Below are 14830 nucleotides of genomic sequence, written 5' to 3' on the forward strand. Positions count from 1 at the left end.
AAAAATACTATTCAAGATCAACAAAAATTAATCTTTTTTCATCACTAACGACACATCATCATGTCAAGATATGGGCAGAGTGTTATCACTCTATTAAAAAAGCTTTACAAAAAGAGTATGTTGAAAGACATGAAGTGCCATGGTGAATGCTAGAAATCTGGGTAATGCCACAACTCATAAGAAAAAAAGAAAATGTTTTTGAAGAAGGCAGAAAAGAGTGGATCAGTCACTAGTGAAGACTGAAAATAAAACAGGAGGGTTACATTTGGATAGACTTATAACTGTTTTTAAATGGAAGGCACTTCCTCACTCATTGCATACAAGTTGTTTTATAGAAGTATCAACATTCAGTTACTGGTCTAATATCAACCTGCAGCACATCATAGATCAACTATAGTTTCAAATGAAAGTTAAAACTTGCCCAGTTATGAAAAACAGCCTATTTTGGATTTAGTACTCAGGTGGAAAAAGAAAAACAAAACTGAACCTAAAAAGCCTCAAAATATGTATATTTATTTGCATACATTTTCTGTCAACTGATGAGTTATGCAATGCGCCTGCAATCTTATATTTGTTTTCAAAGAAGCCCACCTCCTTAGCAGTAAAATAATGTTATACATGGTCCAAGTACTAACCTGTAAGGCTGCTTCTGCCTCTTCCAAAGCAGGCTTAGCAGCTTCCAACTTCTGTTCAGCAATGGCTTTGTCAGCTGAGATACTGTCTACAATAGCTTGAGCTTTGTCTTTCACTTTCTGAACTTCACCCTTCACCTTCTCAGCAGCCTGTGCTTTTACAGTAACTTCTTTCAATACCTAGAATGTGAGAAAGCCCATGTGCCAAATATTAAAGAAAACACCTAGTTGGAAGAATGTATTAATTTTTGTTGTAAAATTTTATCTATTGAATTCCAGAACCAGAAAACTCAAACAAGATTACTTTCGTCACTGTTGTAAGTTTCCAAGATCCCTTTGTTCCCAACACTTAACTTCCTTTTACTTGATTAATCTTTCCAAAATAGAAGAAACAAAAAGAGCAAAACAATCAAACAGCAATACACTTTGAAGGTTGTACATACCATGTCAGCTTTTTCATTGGCAATTTGAAGCTCCTTCTCTTTTACCTCCAACTCTCTGCTTAGAGCAGCCACTGACTCAGAGGCCTCTTTCAATTTTTCCAGTCCAGTATTCATTCTGGAGTTAAAAAGCAAAATAAGAAGCATGTAATTCCCTATGTAATTTACACTCCGCTTTCCAAAGTATTCCATTGATAGAATGAATCACATCAACCATAACAAACACTAGCAAAAGAGGTTTTACACCAAAAACAAAACTTGTACAGGAACTTTCACAGAAGTGCCTGATGTCTTCACAATCAAGAAACTGAACAATAAAGAATTACATAAAGAGAGTCTGTGGCTTGAAATTTTACCCATTTCTAACTCAAACAGTATGCCTTTATTATTGCATAAAAGTCCTATACATGGGTTCCATATATGTCACCATCCCTCTTGAGCTCCAACCTGATAGTCAAAGGACTGAGTTCTATACAGCAGAAACCATTTTCTGATCACTAGAATCCTGAGAAATATCTCAAATCACTATTTCTTGTTTGAAGAAGATATTGAAAAGGCTAATAAAATCAAAATATTGAAATCAAGACCAGCCAAAAGAGAGTAACAGAAGAATAGCATAGAGATAACACTTTTCTCATTCAGTATAAAAATATCCCTTCAACAGTGCTTTTTGTCTATCAAAATGTAAGTCCTCACTTGGGACTTTTCAGACAAGTTTAAGTGGCCTCTACAGAGGCTGCTATTGCAAAGGCTAGGCAGTACTTGTACAGCTAAACAAGTACAGGAGAACAGGTAAAGAGTAACACCTGCTAAAGCAATTCAGACTATGTAACTAAGGTTAAGTGAAACAAATTGACACACACAAACTAATCTGGTACATTTGAGGCATCAGAAGGTAGAAAACAGGACCAGACCTCTCTGTTTTACAAGTCTTCACCCATACTGTAAGTACAGATTTCTAACTCAATTTGGCTTCGAAACCAAAGAATGTTTCAAAGTGAAATAAACTAGTTTGAGCCTTTCTTAAAGGCTTCCAGCTCTTTGTGCCAATCTTTCAAAAGTGAGAAGAGAGTTTTTCTTAAGGGTGATACCAACTGATACACCAAATGCTAATTTTACATTCTATTTGAGTATTTCTGACATGAAGATAAATCTGCAAATAGACTTCATTAGTTTAATAATGTATCTGAAAAGGAGAATGAATATATCAAAACCACTTGAATAATATGCATGTAAAAAGCTCAGCAGCCAAAATTAGGCTCTATGATCACAAAACCAAAAACACCAAAGGTATTTCTTACATGTTCATATCAGGAGGATACAACTGTTTAGCAAGAAAAAAGTTGCTCTCTGGTAAATTAAACGCTATTGTGAATATATTATGAAATTACATGTAGATGTTTTCTTTTATTCATTAAAAATACATGGTAATAATTTATATTCACTTTTTTTCCCCACTACCTTGCTTTTTCATACATCATTACCCTTTTTCCCCTTCCAAAAATATATAGTCTTTAAGTTCTATGCCAGGAGCAACTATAATATTTGATCAAGTTACACCTTTACACAACTCGAAAAAAAAATAATCCTTTTGCTGTGCAAAGAGACAAGCCATGCATTGAAACGAAACGTATCAGAATATACATATCTAGGGAAGAAAACTACAGAAAGACAGTAGTAAATCGAGTGGTGTACCTGTTTGCTAATGTCTGCACTTCAGCACGTTTTTCTTTGTATGTGGTTTTATATGCCTGAATGAAGGACAGGTAGGATTTGGGAGTCACATGTGTAGAACGTCTGTATCTTTGAAAGTAATCAGAACACTTCTCTGCCACTCCATCCTGGAATGAGCCCATACACTGCACAATTTCCCTCTTTGTATCAGCTGTGCAGTCCATATCAAATGAGGACAGGAAATGTTCAGATACTTAGGAAACAAAGAAAAACATACATGTAAGTAAATATTTGGCAAAAACTCTTAGCTTATGAACAAGGCAATATAAAGGCTAAGTACCAGGAAAAAGAGAAATATTTCATCTAATTTAAATCTTCATCTGCCATTGACCTGTGCACCACCTACTCATATACATTTGGCTCCATACGTGGCTGAACTTTAAATAGCATTTTATTTTTAACATTTCACGATCCAATATGTGGTCTACTAAAGGATGGTATTGATTACACTAGGCAATAGTTGCAAAGCAGAGAACACCTCTGGAAGTCAAAGTCTTCACCTTCTTGATGTCTTCTATAAAATGAATTTAAAATGTAAATACTAATTATCAATCAACTTATTGACAGCTCTGACATGGGAGATGCTTTCACATTGCATCAACAAGATATGTCAGCTTTCACCCAGCTTCTGAAACCCCAGTATTCTTTACTCTCCACCATCAGATTCTTAACATTATTCCACACTTCTCAGTAGAAAGTATAGCCAAGGATCTGGTATTCTTTCACTTCCAAAGTGTACAGCTGCTTTTTCTCTCTGAACCTGTCTAACTGCTAGCTACCATGGACTGGGTAATCACAGCCTTCCTCTGTATGCTTGATCACAGGCTCAGTCACTAATAATCACTTTCTTTAGTAGTATTTTGCCTTCTTTACTAATGCCTTTAAGCCATCTTCAAGGGGAATTTTTCTTCAAACTGTGTTCAAAGCCTTTCCTCTGTTAGAAATACTTCAACAGTTTAACGCAGCAAGCTTTAAAGAAGAAAACATCTATATCAAATTTTAGAAGCAAGTAAGTTTCTTCTGCCAGTGTGCTGGAAAAATTCAAAGCAATTAAAACAACTTCATGACCACCGCTCAGAGAATTAAATATCTACAAAGACAAAACCTACACCTACCTGCCACTAGAGCATCCTTAGGCCATCGGCTGAACCAATCTATAGTGCATCCAGAAATGAGAGCAGGGAACTTCAGGGCCCTCTTTCGGAATTTTTCACCTACTGGTGAAAAGCAAAGAACCACATGAAGGTTCCGACGGACTCTGGTCATGAAGTAGTCATACAGAACCTCACTGCTTGGAGGTCTACGTGGATGTTCCTTTTTGAAGGTGGGTAGGAGGTCACTAATGATCTCATCTACTTCATCACGTGCAAGTAAGTTTGACACCTTTAAGAAAAAGGAAGATTTTTTTTTTTTTTTCACACTTTACAAGATGATCCAAAATAGAGTATAGAGCATAAGGTTTATTTAATAGACAGCATTTCAGGAAGGGACATACATTTCAGACCCTTAATTTATTAGGACCCACCCCACTTCTTTAAACCAGAACATTTACTGAAGTGTTTCCATTAAAGATGCTTAAATCTAACTTGCTGTAAAAGTAAAACCCACACTCCCATGTGAAAAACAAAGAATCCATGTACAATGGCTTTACTTTCTTCTCTTAATATTCTAATAACTAGTAGAAATTACTCTGAAACACACCCCCAAAATAAAAATTAAATTAATAACTAAATTAAAACAAACAATAAAAGCCACCCCATCCATTCTTGACATACATTTACCATACAAAAACTAATTGTAAACCAATAAGATATTTAATTTAACAGACAATTTTGTTAAACTTCAGTGGTGTTCCCCAAGTCCCAATTTTTTTTTTTTTTTTTTTAAGCTATTTGCATGTCCGTGACTACTTGTCAACACATTTAAAAGGGTCTGACATAGACAATTTCTCTGTACGGAATGATGATGCTCATTCTTAATTTTACAATAGCTTTGTCTCACTCTAACCTAGTACAATGGGTTGTTTCTATTTTTATAATACTGTAATGATAAAAAGCACTTGAGTTTTAGTTTGTGAAAGTATGTCCCTTGACATATAAAAGAATCTTCAAATAAATTTGGTTATTCTACTTCAGAATTATAAAATTAAAAACAGGACAATCATGAGAAGTCATCTTACCTCTCCTGATGATAAAACATTGTTCAGGTATTCCAGGAAAGACTCATCTTTAATCTCATTGTCTGTAAAAAGAAAACAGATGCCTTTCCCTTGCAGTCCTGCTGTTCTGTACAAGAGTTTCAGATCTTCCATCAAGTTTAAAGTGTTGTACAATCTACAAAAAAGGACAGTTGTACTAGGATTCATTTCTTTTAAAAAGGCCTTTCGGTTAAAAGAAAAAGAACAAGCAAACTTAAGAGAGAAACGATCTCTTGACATTTAAGGAAAAAACGTGCCAAAGTCCAGCAATTTTCATTTAGATTAGGAGGAAAGACATAGCTCATTTCAAAGTCTCACATTAAATACTTAATCCATTCTTCTCTTTCCCGCTCTCTTTTTCACCTCCCACATCAATAAAAGAAATGAAGAAATAAAAAACCCTACAAGCCCACACCCCAAACGCACCAAAAAAGCCAAAAAAAACCAATAAAAAAACCCCAAACCTAAGGTCTTATCATGCTATTTATTTCTCTTTTGCTAGAAACAGTGAAGAGACAGACACGTGCTGTCTCACAGGATTTTGTCATGTGCTAGGTGCAACAAGATACTTTAGATTTTATTGACTAATTAAAAAAATCAAACTAGTCAGCCCTTCTGGTGGAAGTCATCACCCGTAGTGGCACCCACAGTTTTACAAAAAGGAAAGAGAGCAGCAGCAAACTAAGAGATTAAAAAACATAAAAATTATTAGACAAGGCGTGGTGGGTTGACCTAGGTGTCTGCAGAGTTGTTTCTCTCACATATGGTCACTCCTCTCTTCTGGCTACTGTTGCACAGCAGTTTTTTTCTCCTTCTTAACTACGTTATCACAGAGGTGCTACCACAGTCACTGATGGGCTCAGCCTTGGCCAGCAGCAGGTCCATCTTGGAGCTGGATGGCACTGGCTCTATCGAACATGGGGGAAGCTTCTAGCAGGTTCTCACAGAAGCCACCCCTGTAGCCCCCCTGCTACCAAAACCTTGCCACGCAAACCCAATACCCAAGGTTACACTGGAATGATCTCTCCGGCTAGATAAAGGAGGGCAATAAAAGCTGAGGTCTCTTGGATGCCCACTGGGAATTAAAACAGAGAAGTGATTGCATGCAACTTAATAAAGTTTCTTATGTAACAATAATGATTTCATGTATGACCTGAAAAATCAGAAATTGTACAATAGCTCCTCATTACTAGGGAGGAGGTCAGGAAATAAATACATTGGGTTTACAAATTTTTCTTGATGATTAAGAAGATAATTTTTTGTGTTCCAGCAAAGATATCATAACCACTAAGATAAGGTCCTATACATGTGTTTATAAATAAGACACTTCAAAAGCAAAGACACCACGAAAATTAGAACTGGACACAGAAAAGACAAAAAAATTCTATGCCCTTTTGATTCATCTGCAGGGGGAAATAATAATTGGGAGAGTTATTCAGTTAATTACTCAAAATTAGACAAAAATAGTGACCTGAAAAAAATACTTTGTTATACACATTGAATTAGCAATATGACTATCATCCACCTTGGTGAACTAAATGAAACCATTTAAAATCCAACAATTATTATCCTTAAGAACTCACAGAACAGGAAATTTTGGATTAACAAAGGGCAAATGATTCCATCAAACAAGGATTCAAAATTTTTCCCAGAGGTATTTTGGCACAAATTATTAGATGTGTTTTAGATAAACTCTTAAGGTTAGAAAAGCATGGAGTTTAATTTTATCAGTCAGATCACACTTCTACTCTTACTTGTTGACCCACTTGGAGAACTCCAAGGGCAGGATTATGTTTTATCAGAATCTTTGATGAGTCTTTCCTAAAATCATGTTTATTCAAATCTTCACTCAGCCTATTCTTCATGATAGTTTCTTTAATTCAACTAGTGCACACATCGGGTTTACAAGCCTTAATGTGTAAGGGTTCCCCAGATCCCCAGATGTTTTCTGGACTTTTTTTTTTTTTTATGGGCATTATATAGGCCTTCTTATGATCCTCTGGTGCCAAGGCAACTTTAAGTGGGAAGCTGCACACCACTTTCTTAATTCAATATTTCACCCTCTAGTGTCTTCATAATTCTTTGTGAATGATATACAGCAGTTTTTTACTGCTTGTTTTGTCAACTGTATGGGAATATCTCCTGAAGTCATTCCTATTTCAGATAGATCCTCTGATGAGAATCTTATCAAGAGGCATTCCCACATGTGAATCTACTATTTCTTCTGCAGCCAACACAGCTGTGAAAGAACTAAAATAATTTCACTTCTCTACAATGACATCTTCTTTGAGTGCTGAAAATATTTCCTGATCATTGACTTGTCCCACAGACACTTTGGGAGGCGCTCATATTCTAAAATATTCAGAGAAGGATTTATAATTTATTTTTTATATTTTTTATGAGTTATTCCAAATGAAACCACATTGAGTTGAACAATATGAAATAAAACAAGATATACTTGGAAAAGACTGTCAAAATATTGACATATACATAAGATCTACCAAATTCATGGGCAGAAATGAGGATTCCATCTCCTCACACAGGCTTTATTTCAAATATTACAAGATAAACTCATAAAGGCATTATGGATAGATAGCACCTACAAATACTTTCAGTAAAGTTTAGTGTACTGTGTAAAGACACAGAGTAAAGATAACTTGACACTGCCAATATTCCTTCTAATTCTATGAAACACATGAAACAGTTTACTACTCCAAAGGTGGTAAAAGCTCAGACTTATTGTAGAAAAATCAAGCAAATTTAGTAAGTCTCAAATTATTTTCATGTCCTTCCATCCTAGCCAACGGTGCTCAGCCTATGCTAAGATTGTTCCTTCTCCCACTGCAGAGACTGGGAGCCTGTTTTTATAAGAAAGAGTTCAAACACAAAGTACTTATTTACTTAGATTTTAATTAATGCTCACCTTGTTAACATTATCTGGAATGTATCATAGCCAGCTATGAAAGATGCCAGTCTTGTCAAGCTCTGCTTTCCTGAGCCACCAACTCCAACTAAAAGAGCATTTCCACGAGGAGTGCGAATCACCCGAGAAATCTGTGTAAGATCATAGTCATTTACTGCTACAATGTGTAAAAGTTACACACCCGAAAATCCTATGATACTGCAGTAATAAAGTTACATTAGAAATGCAGAACAAATAGAAATATCAAGGTTTAATTAAGGGATTCTATATTACTATTAACATGTTCTATGGACATCTGCGCTTTGCGATATTTTCTGTAAACCTCCCAATACTATAGTAACCACTTGATTCCATCACTGTGAACTTTCAGTTATCAGTAGAATTGCATCTTACAGTTCCACAAAGCACAAGTAAATCTCAACTGGGATTTATTAGTGATGTGTTATCATAGCATGACAGATTATTAAAATTGGGAAGGAAATAATAATTTCCCCAATACCATACCCTCTGGACAACTTCAGTAAGACTTATCTCTCCAGGCCCCTTCATTGTGACCAGAAAGACAAGTTGTCCCAGGCATGTTAAATTCAGGAGAAACAGTCTCCAGTAGTCTATGCAGAGGGTCGTAATACTGCCTTTATAATCAAACTTCTTAAGCTTCTAGTTTACTTGATTATAAAAACGCACAATATCAGTGTGAATATTTGGTCACAGTGGAACACCTCCCAGGTAGATCTCCTTTTCTTTCCCATTTCATTATTTATCTTTTAAAGCAAAAGGCAGTAGTTACCTGCTACTCCACATTTCCCTTCAATTCAGGACAGTGTGATGTAAACAACCAGACCTTTTGCAATTCAGAGCAAAAAAAATTTCAGCACTAACTGTGAACTACATGCAGCACCCATCCCACTGTCCTCAGCCAAAAAACAATGCCAAGAAATCTGGAAATGGGTAGGAGATGTTACCTGATGCTGAGAAAATATGCCTTTAAGCATAGGAGACAAACACCCCATCAGTTGTACATGGACAGATACACATAGTATACAGAAGAGCCTACATGAATTTCCAGAACATCATGGAGCCACTTCCCTCTCAAAGGCAAGGTAATACCAACCAGCTGGTTAGCAGCTGGTCTCCTCTCCACAAGAAATGATGCAGAGTATTGGCTCCTGTTCTCTTTATCTTGAATATCCCTCTGATGCCCCTAGGATTCCATCATGCCAATAAGCAGCCTGGGACACCTATTTACTTGCCTTTCCTCTAACATACTTTTTTTCAAGTTATTAAAAACAGTCATGTCAATTTTCTGCAGTTTTAAACACATATATTTTACATATTGAGTGCAATGTACTTGTTATTTTTCATAGGTTAATGTTTTATAAGCAAAGATAAAATAAAGTATAAAGGCTTACTCTAAGCATACTTAGTATTTAACCAAAGAAAGAAAAATAGATTTGAACACTACTCTTGGAATATTGCTCATCACTTCAGTTACGGCTACTAGATCTCTTCCAGGCAGAGGCACACAAGCTGTAAATTGGAAGCTTTGTTCTCTGTTTAAGATATTCCTCAGCTTTAACTCATCCAAGTCATACTACATCAACTCAGATTAGGCATTACCTTAACCGTGCTTACCTAGCTTTCTCTTAGAAGCTGTCTCAAGTCTAGCTAATGCATAAAGCTCAGACCTGCACAGCTGTAAATGCTGCTTTCAAGAATATGGGATCCGAAAGCACTACATATTCATTTTATCCAAGTGAAAGTTACGATAATATTTCAGGTATTTACCATCTAGCTAGCCAAAAAAGAGAATCCTGAAGACAGGCGACTCTTCAGTGAATAAAAAAAAGATTTTTTTGGCTAGATCCTGAATTTATATAGATTTTTTTACCAGGAATAAACCAGAAAATTGTTAGTGAGTGTGATGATGATCTAACAATTTTCCTAAAGCAATCCATAGCAGAACATCATCCATTTTGCAGAGAAGACCTTAAAAGAAAGGGACTAATCCACCCCAAAATTTTGACAACTGCAGATGCAATGTGTTTGGCAACTATAATTAAATTTAAATTGCTTTGATACTTATTATATTATTTGTTAGGATGGTACAATCCAATATTCAGTTCTTAATAATTTATGATAAGAAATACAGATAACCTCATTGAGAAACAATAGGTTTTTTAGTTTAAAAGGAAAAAAAAAAAGGTTCTTCTTTGTATGAAGCCTATTCTGTGTGGACAATCCTATCAAGCTGTGCTGCACTAAAAATTATGGACAGCTCCAATCCATATTCAATAGAATTTTAAAAGAAGTGAGTATACTGTGGATCTACAAAAGAAGCTTGGACTACATTTATTCCTACTCTGCTGTGCCTACTCCTTCATAAGCAACCAATTATGTCCTAACCTGAATATCATTTGACTCATTCCAAAGAGAGGAAGGGCTCTCAGAAGAATTAACAAGGTTGCAATAGAGTTAGAATAGTTAGGACCATGATCCCACCGGACATGAAAGACAGATCTAAAAGAATAGTTCCATCCAGTGCATTTTCAGAAAAGTTGAGTTTTAATACCTAGTCACAGAGTGACAGACAAAATATTTGCAGCAATAAATTACCTGCTTAAGTTTTAGAAGTAATTTACCTTGATTCGCACATACGTCCAGTCATAGGTGCTGAGGGCAAGTGAACAACAACAACAAATGGCAATCCAGTAAGACTGTACCTTGACTAAATGAATCATAGCATCCTCGAAGAAAACCATGTCCATTCCGGTACCACGGATATTCTCATTGTATGTTTGTAAAAACATATTTAAACGATTCCGCAGCTGATGAAGGGAGTAAATTGGCTCATAGATTTTGGGAATATCTAAATGAAGTTCCTCTGATTTTTCACCTAGAACAAAATGCAAGTAACAAAACGTTAGCAGCTGACAAAGGCTCAATGTGGGGATGAGTAAATGAAGGTAATTAGAAGTCTGTTTAACCACCCAGAACTAGGTTTATTATACATAATATTACATATTAGATGTACGTATGAGAGTGCTGCTTATACCCTACCTACAAAGAACAGTAAGTTAGCTGCTTAATTCTCAAAGACAAAACCAGCAAAATCTAGGGACCCTTCTCTTTCTTTGCATCTGAAATTTGAATGATGAAAAACTGAAATTAACATAGATGCTAGAAGCAAAAGTAGCACCAGAGAATGAAAGTAAATAAATATTGCAGTTAAAAATTGCAAATAATCTTTTTTGTTAAAGAAAAACACTCTAAGTTGATTAAATCATTGCACTAGTAAAAAAAACATTACTACTAAAATGAATAATTACCACAGCAAAAAAAAAAGTATATTCACTGTGAAAAGGCATACATTTGTTTCATTGAGTGATCTAAAATCCACAAGGGATTGTCAACTCTTCCCCACCCAAAGGAAAGGAGGAAATAGTGCTGCTGTTTCATCTGTCCATTCATAAGCATTAATCATGCTTAAAGGCAACATACCCTTCATTAGTAAGAATTGTTACTCACAGCAAATAAAATCACAGAAGTGTTGAGGTTGGCAGGGACCTCTGGAGGTCACCTGGTCCAACTCCCTGCTCAAGCAGAGCCACCTAGATCCAGCTCAAGACCATGTCCAGATGGCTTATGAATATCTCCAAGGATGGAGACTCCGCAACTTCTCTGGGCAACCTGTGCCAGTGCTCAGTCACCTTCCACAGTAAAAAAGTGTTTCCTGATGTTCAGAGGGAGCCTCCTGTGTTTCAGTTTGTGCCCATTGCCTCTGAGCCTGTCACTGGGCACCACTGCGAAGAGCCTGGATCCATCTTCTTTGTACCCTCCCTCCAAGTATTTATACATATTGAGGAGATCTCCCTGAGTCTGCTCTTCTCCAGGCTGAACAGTCCCAGCTCTCTCAGCCTTTCCTCATAGAAGAGTCCTTAGTCATCTTTGTGGCCCTTCATTGGACTCTCCAGTATGTCCACATCTTTCTTGTACTGAGGAGACCAGACCTGGACACAGCACTCCAGGTGTGGCCTCACCAGTGCTGAATAAAGGGGAAGAATCACCTCCCTCGACCTGCTGGCAGCATACCTTCTAATGAAGCCCAGAATGCCACTAGCCTTTATTTTCTGCAAGGGCACATTGCTGTCTCATGGTCAACTTGCTGTCCACCAGCACCCCCAGGTCCTTTTCTGCAAAGCTGCTTTCCAGATGAGTGGCCACCAGTATACACTGGTACACGGTATTTTTCCTCCCCAGGTGCAGGACTTTGCAATTCCCTTTGTTGAACCTTACGAGGTTCTTGTCAAGGTTCCTCTGGATGGCAGCACAACCCTCTGGCATACCAACTACTCCCGGTTTTGTGTCACCTGGGAACTTGCTGAGGGTACACTCTGCCCCATCATCCAGATCACTAATGAAGATGTTGAAGACTACTGAACCCACTATTGACCCCTGGGGTACACCACTAGTTACTGGCCTCCAACTAGACAGCACCACCCTCTGGGCTTGGTCATTCAGCCAATTTTCAATGCATCTCACTGCTCATCCAGCCCACACTTCATCAGCAAATAACTGACAAACTTCATTGGAAGAGTGCCAGCAAGCAGACGCCATGGGATTTTTGGTTGGTTGGTTGATTGGTTTGGTTTTCCTCAAAAAGTAATAGTAGACAGTGGAATTTTGCTCTTATTTACATACAGCTAGCTCCATTAGTTTCAAGCTTTCATGATCTATATGCCGCAGGATATATTTTTCCATTTACCATAGGTCAATCATTACTAACAATCGGTTTTGCTAAGCCTCCTCTTACTTACCGAAGAAATATATTATTCACAATATTATCTCTAACTAGTGGAATTAAAAAATCAATGAAATAAGTAATTCCAGTAAAATAAGTATTCCCTAATGCTTAGTAAAGTACTGGAACTCAGTGGAAAGGGAAGTAGAAGTGAAAAAAATCAATCAAGCTGTATTGTATTTAGAATAGTATTTGTAATATTTTTCTCATTTGTATGTTTTCTCCATTTTCTTCTTGCATATTTTGCTTTTACAAATTAGCAGTAGTCCAATAATCATGCAGTTTCCAAGCAAAATAAAGAAAAAAAAACCAACCAAACAAAAAAACCCCAAACAAAAATCCACCAAAAACCAAACATACATATATATATACACACATATATATATATACACACACATATATATAAACACCAGTTCAAGGAAATTGCCTTTTACCACAGAACCAAACCTCTCAAAATAAAGTGACGATTAATTTTCATTCAGCTGTCCTTTATATTGCATTCTGTGTATGTCTGGTCACCTTAATTTCAGAATTCTTTAGCTCTGTATTGTTTCTGCATACATGAACACTCCTTTAGATTAAGGCCTAATTACATTAACCAATTTCTTTTTTTAACCTGCAAAAACACTGGTTAAACCAAAGGAGTATTCCAGGTGGAAGTAAGTTGCTTATAAGTTGAATGAGACATTTAATCAACTCAGCTACTGATAAGGAACTAATAAGGAATACAGCAAGGAGTTAAACCGTAGTGATGTTCTTACAGTTTCAAACTGTTTAAGAGAATTATATCAGCTTAATCCTGTTCCTGCAGTTTTATTATTAATGTCAAAGGACAGCATGATCAAGTACTAAACCTAAGAACGGGCAGACACTTTATTTACAAAGGCAGCTGGTATAATATATTATTTTAAACTCTTCTCTGGTCTCAAGATTCAGAATCACAAGTACTAAATAGCAATGTCAAAACTAACTGATAAAAAACACCTTTGAACAGTTTGAGGGTCTCAAGAACACTTGCACCACTAATAATTTCTGTGAAGCTAAGATCTAACAGTTGATATTTGAGCTACTTCATCTCAAGTCATCATGTATTTGTCTCAGGGACAAATACATTGTGACTATACAACCCAAAGAGATACAGGGAGTATATGTAAACATATCACTAACCTGAGAATAGGGTTATTTGAAATTGATGTCAGATGTATTTTTTTATATATTTAAGAGCTCAGAAATCCAGTTCCTGTTCTTACACACTTCCATAATAACGGGCAAGACTAAATTCCATTAAAGGGACAATTAAAACAAAATTACACTTGTTATTCTTTTCACTTAAAGCCAAAACAGAAAGGGGTTCTCAAGGCTCTGACAAACATATTGAGGACAAAACATACCCTTTCTAAATGAGGGCTTCTTACTTTGTATTTAGATGAAGTTTCATGCTGAAAGGCACATTACAGGGCAGGTACATTTAAATTGTCACCAGGAAGCAAGTTATTTTGAGAAATACATGCCTCTTTTTGCATTTATTTTTCAGTTCAACATAATGGTTTTTAGTGTGGATTCAAACTTTTGCAATAAAGTCACTCTTCACTCCCTCAGTATGTATTCTGACGTACATTTCAGTCTTCTCTATATTGCTGCAGTTTAGCAAGTTATTTAAGGATGTATTTGACTACTTTCTCACACCAGTTTCCTTTTTACTTCTATTTGATTCCTTCCAATTAAACATTCCCTATCCTTTACTCTCCTTTTGTCACTGCCTTCTGAATACTTCAATTATCCAAGAAGAGATTTTTAAATGGCATTTGACTACTCATGCCAACCTTTTATTGCCTCCACTATCCATCATTACAGTGATATGAACACAGATAACTGAATCATCCAATAGCTTAAATAATGACCTTTCCCAAAACCCAAACAACTGTTTTCTGTTCTTTTGCATTCCCAGGTCATTTAGCAAGGTCAGTGACACAGTGTTTTTATTTAAAAGACACAAAGACATTGTTATAAGCCATATGGATAATTCAAGAGATTTTACTGGCATTCAGGAGATTTTGAAATAATACTCATTTGTTACAAAATCAAGTACCGGGTATTTCCTAA

The 14830-nt window shown here is 36.3% G+C and overlaps 1 protein-coding gene across 1 annotated transcript in view; it reads right to left on the minus strand.

Moving 5' to 3' along the window:
* Nucleotides 1-14830, minus strand: part of DNAH5 (dynein axonemal heavy chain 5) — a 135694-nt gene that overhangs the window by 35200 nt on the left and 85664 nt on the right. Inside the window, 7 exon segments of the mRNA XM_059836066.1 lie at nt 636-812; nt 1076-1190; nt 2768-2999; nt 3922-4189; nt 4986-5139; nt 7927-8057; nt 10650-10822. Of these exon segments, the coding sequence (XP_059692049.1) occupies nt 636-812; nt 1076-1190; nt 2768-2999; nt 3922-4189; nt 4986-5139; nt 7927-8057; nt 10650-10822 (1250 nt within the window).

This window comes from Gavia stellata, chromosome 3 (assembly GCF_030936135.1).
Source record: "Gavia stellata isolate bGavSte3 chromosome 3, bGavSte3.hap2, whole genome shotgun sequence".
Lineage (NCBI taxonomy): Eukaryota > Metazoa > Chordata > Aves > Gaviiformes > Gaviidae > Gavia > Gavia stellata.